This window comes from Aegilops tauschii, chromosome 3, assembly GCF_002575655.3.
Source record: "Aegilops tauschii subsp. strangulata cultivar AL8/78 chromosome 3, Aet v6.0, whole genome shotgun sequence".
NCBI classification, from domain to species: domain Eukaryota; kingdom Viridiplantae; phylum Streptophyta; class Magnoliopsida; order Poales; family Poaceae; genus Aegilops; species Aegilops tauschii.
The window spans coordinates 73,054,345-73,057,258 of NC_053037.3; the positions used below are offsets into that span (position 1 = coordinate 73,054,345).

The 2,914-nt window shown below is 54.6% G+C and overlaps 1 protein-coding gene across 1 annotated transcript; it reads left to right on the forward strand.

Annotated features, from left to right (window-relative positions):
• The first annotated feature begins 299 nt into the window (after positions 1 to 299).
• On the forward strand, positions 300 to 2,215 carry LOC109739153 (alkane hydroxylase MAH1-like). Its single transcript, XM_020298242.4, has one exon. The coding sequence runs from the start codon at positions 451 to 453 to the stop codon at positions 2,002 to 2,004; it is 1,554 nt and encodes a 517-aa protein (XP_020153831.1). The 5' UTR covers positions 300 to 450; the 3' UTR covers positions 2,005 to 2,215.
• Positions 2,216 to 2,914: the final 699 nt, after the last annotated feature.

The following is a 2,914-nucleotide window of genomic DNA, read 5'->3' on the forward strand; positions in this document are numbered from 1 at the left end:
AAAAGAATATCAACAATGAACCCGCTTTGGCCATCGCGTGAGTGCAGAAAAGAGGCATCAAGAAGAATGCATCCCGGCATCTACGTTGAAAGAGACGAGGATGTATATGCATGAGGCGATATCCATGGTGGGCCTTTGATGACGTCGACAGGTCGACCGGAGAGGAAGAGATGACGAGAGATTAGGAGGGCAATCAATTCAATTGCACCCTTGAAGTATAGATGGTGATTTCATTGATTCAATTCAATATGGTCTCTTTGGTAGAAACAAGAGATTACTCCTCCTCCTCTCTTCACTTACCACATCATTATCAGCCAAAGTGCACCAAATCTCTACACCTAAACCCAAACACCTCTTCTTTGCACTATATAATAAGCCAAGCTAGCTCTGCAGCTGGATCACTTGTACAAGAACACTTCACCGGCTATAGCGTAAACAAACGCAAAAGAAATGGAGGCCCTGTCATGGTGGGTTCGAGGCTTCCTCGGCAAGTACCCGGAGATCGTTGTGTCGTTCGCTTGCTTCCTGTTCCTGTTGTTCTTCAGGTATCGACGGCGGGACGGGCTGCCCACGAACTGGCCGGTGGTCGGCTCGGTGCCGGCGATCACCGTCAACGCCGGCCGCGTGCACGAGTGGCTCACCGAGTTCCTGCGCGTGGCGCCGGGGATGTCGCACGTCGCCAGGGGCCCATGGGGCTCGCCCGTGGATATCCTTATCACGGCCAACCCGGCGGACGTGGCGCATGTCTTCACGACCAACTTCGGCAACTACCCCAAGGGCGAGGAATTCGCGGCCCTGTTCGACGTGCTCGGCAACGGCATCTTCAACGCCGACGGGGATTCGTGGGCGTTCCAGCGGCGCAAGGCGCACGCGCTGCTCTCGGACGCGAGGTTCCGCGCCGCCGTCGCCGTAAGCACAGCGCGCAAGCTCGACGGGGGGCTCGTGCCGCTCCTCGACGGCATCGCTGCCGGCGCCTCGGTCGTCGACCTGCAGGACGTGTTCATGCGCCTGACGTTCGACCTCACGGCGATGTTCATATTCGGTACGGATCCCGGCTGCCTGGCCGCTGACTTCCCGCGAGTGCCATTCGCCGCGGCCATGGACGAGGCCGAGGCGGTGCTGTTCTACAGGCACGTGACGCCCACTGCCTGGCGGAGGCTCCAGACCTACCTAAACATCGGCCATCACAAGAAGATGACCAAGGCTCAGCAGGTGCTCGACGCGTCTATCGCCGAGTTCGTCTCGCTACGGCGAGAGCGCGCGGCCAGTGCCGACGCCAACGCCGATGGAAGCGACGACGCCGCTGATCTTCTCACGTTGTACATGGCATGCCAAGACGAGCTAGGCAAGGACGGAAACGATTTCGATCGGTTCTTGCGCGACACGACGCTGAACCTCATGATCGCCGGCCGCGACACGACGAGCTCCGCCCTGACATGGTTCTTCTGGCTGCTCACCAACCACCCCGACGTGGAGGCCAAGATCCTCGCCGAGCTCCGTGAGAACCTGTCGTCCGGCGGCCACCCCAGCGCCGCCGATCTGAAGCGGCTGGTGTACCTGCACGCGGCCCTCTCGGAGTCGCTCCGGCTGTACCCACCGGTGCCGTTCGAGCACAAGGCGGGAGCGCGGCCAGACACGCTGCCGAGCGGGCCGGCCGTGCGGCCTACGAGGAGGGTGATCGTGTCGTTCTACTCGATGGGACGCATGGAGTCGGTGTGGGGCAAGGACTGCCTGGAGTTCCGGCCGGAGCGGTGGCTGACGGCGGCGGGGCGGCTCCGGCACGAGCCGTCGTACAAGTTCGTGGCGTTCAACGTGGGGCCCCGTACGTGCCTGGGCAAGGACCTGGCGTTCACGCAGATGAAGGCCGTGGTCGCCGCCGTCCTGCCGCGGTTCAGGGTGGAGGTCGCCCCCGGTGCCGTGGTGAGGCCCAAGCTGTCCATCATACTCCACATGAAGGACGGGCTCAAGGTGAGGGTTTACAAGAGGCAAGACGATGCCCGCTAGGCCTACGTACATACCTATACCGATGCTCGCACAAAATGTACTACTACATATTGTGGTGTATGTTGTATCTCCTGATTTGTGAGGTTATTGTTTGTTTTTGTGTGTGTGTGTAAATATGTATAACGAATGATGTGTATACAAAGGATAAAAAAATACATGTATATACAAAGGAATATATGAAAATAAGAAGGGGAAAAGGAAGTAAAGAAAATGGTTGGAACAGAGTGGCGTCGAATAATGATCTCGTGCACAGATTGATCAACTGGGATATGAATGCATGCATGTGCAGTGCAACTGAAAGCTAGACTTGTAGCGTGTGCTTCTCAACGGCACTCCGATTGAGGAGGAGGCGTCCGAGGTGGGTGGCATCGGGACCGAGCGACGCGCGGGATATACGTACTCCCTCCGTTCCGAATTACTTGTCGCATGTATGGATATATCTAGATGTATTTTAGTTTTAGATACGTCCATTTCTGCGACGAGTAATTTGAAACGGAGGGAGTAGTTATGTGCAAATTAAGAGAGAAGCCAAACAGCACTAGCCACAGTGGGAGTAACTTAAGTAGTAACATAACACACCCCAAGAAATATATGCTTATGTGCCAAGGAGTTAATGAGGACAGAGGTGCTTGTAGTAACATAATACGTTACCGTAACATAATGCAACCCAATGCAAAATGAGTCTACAACCTAATAAATGAATGTTTGCATGACACTACACTTATGTTACTACCATCATAGTGGGTAGTAACATAGACTAGTAACATATGCATGTTACTAGTCCAAGTTACTTCCCACTATGACTAGCCTAAGGCCCTGTTTGTTTGGGCTTTTGCTTCTTCTTTTGCAGCTTTTTCATTTTGGCCAAAAAAACCATAAAAGCTTCTAAATAAGTGCTTTTGAAGCTTTT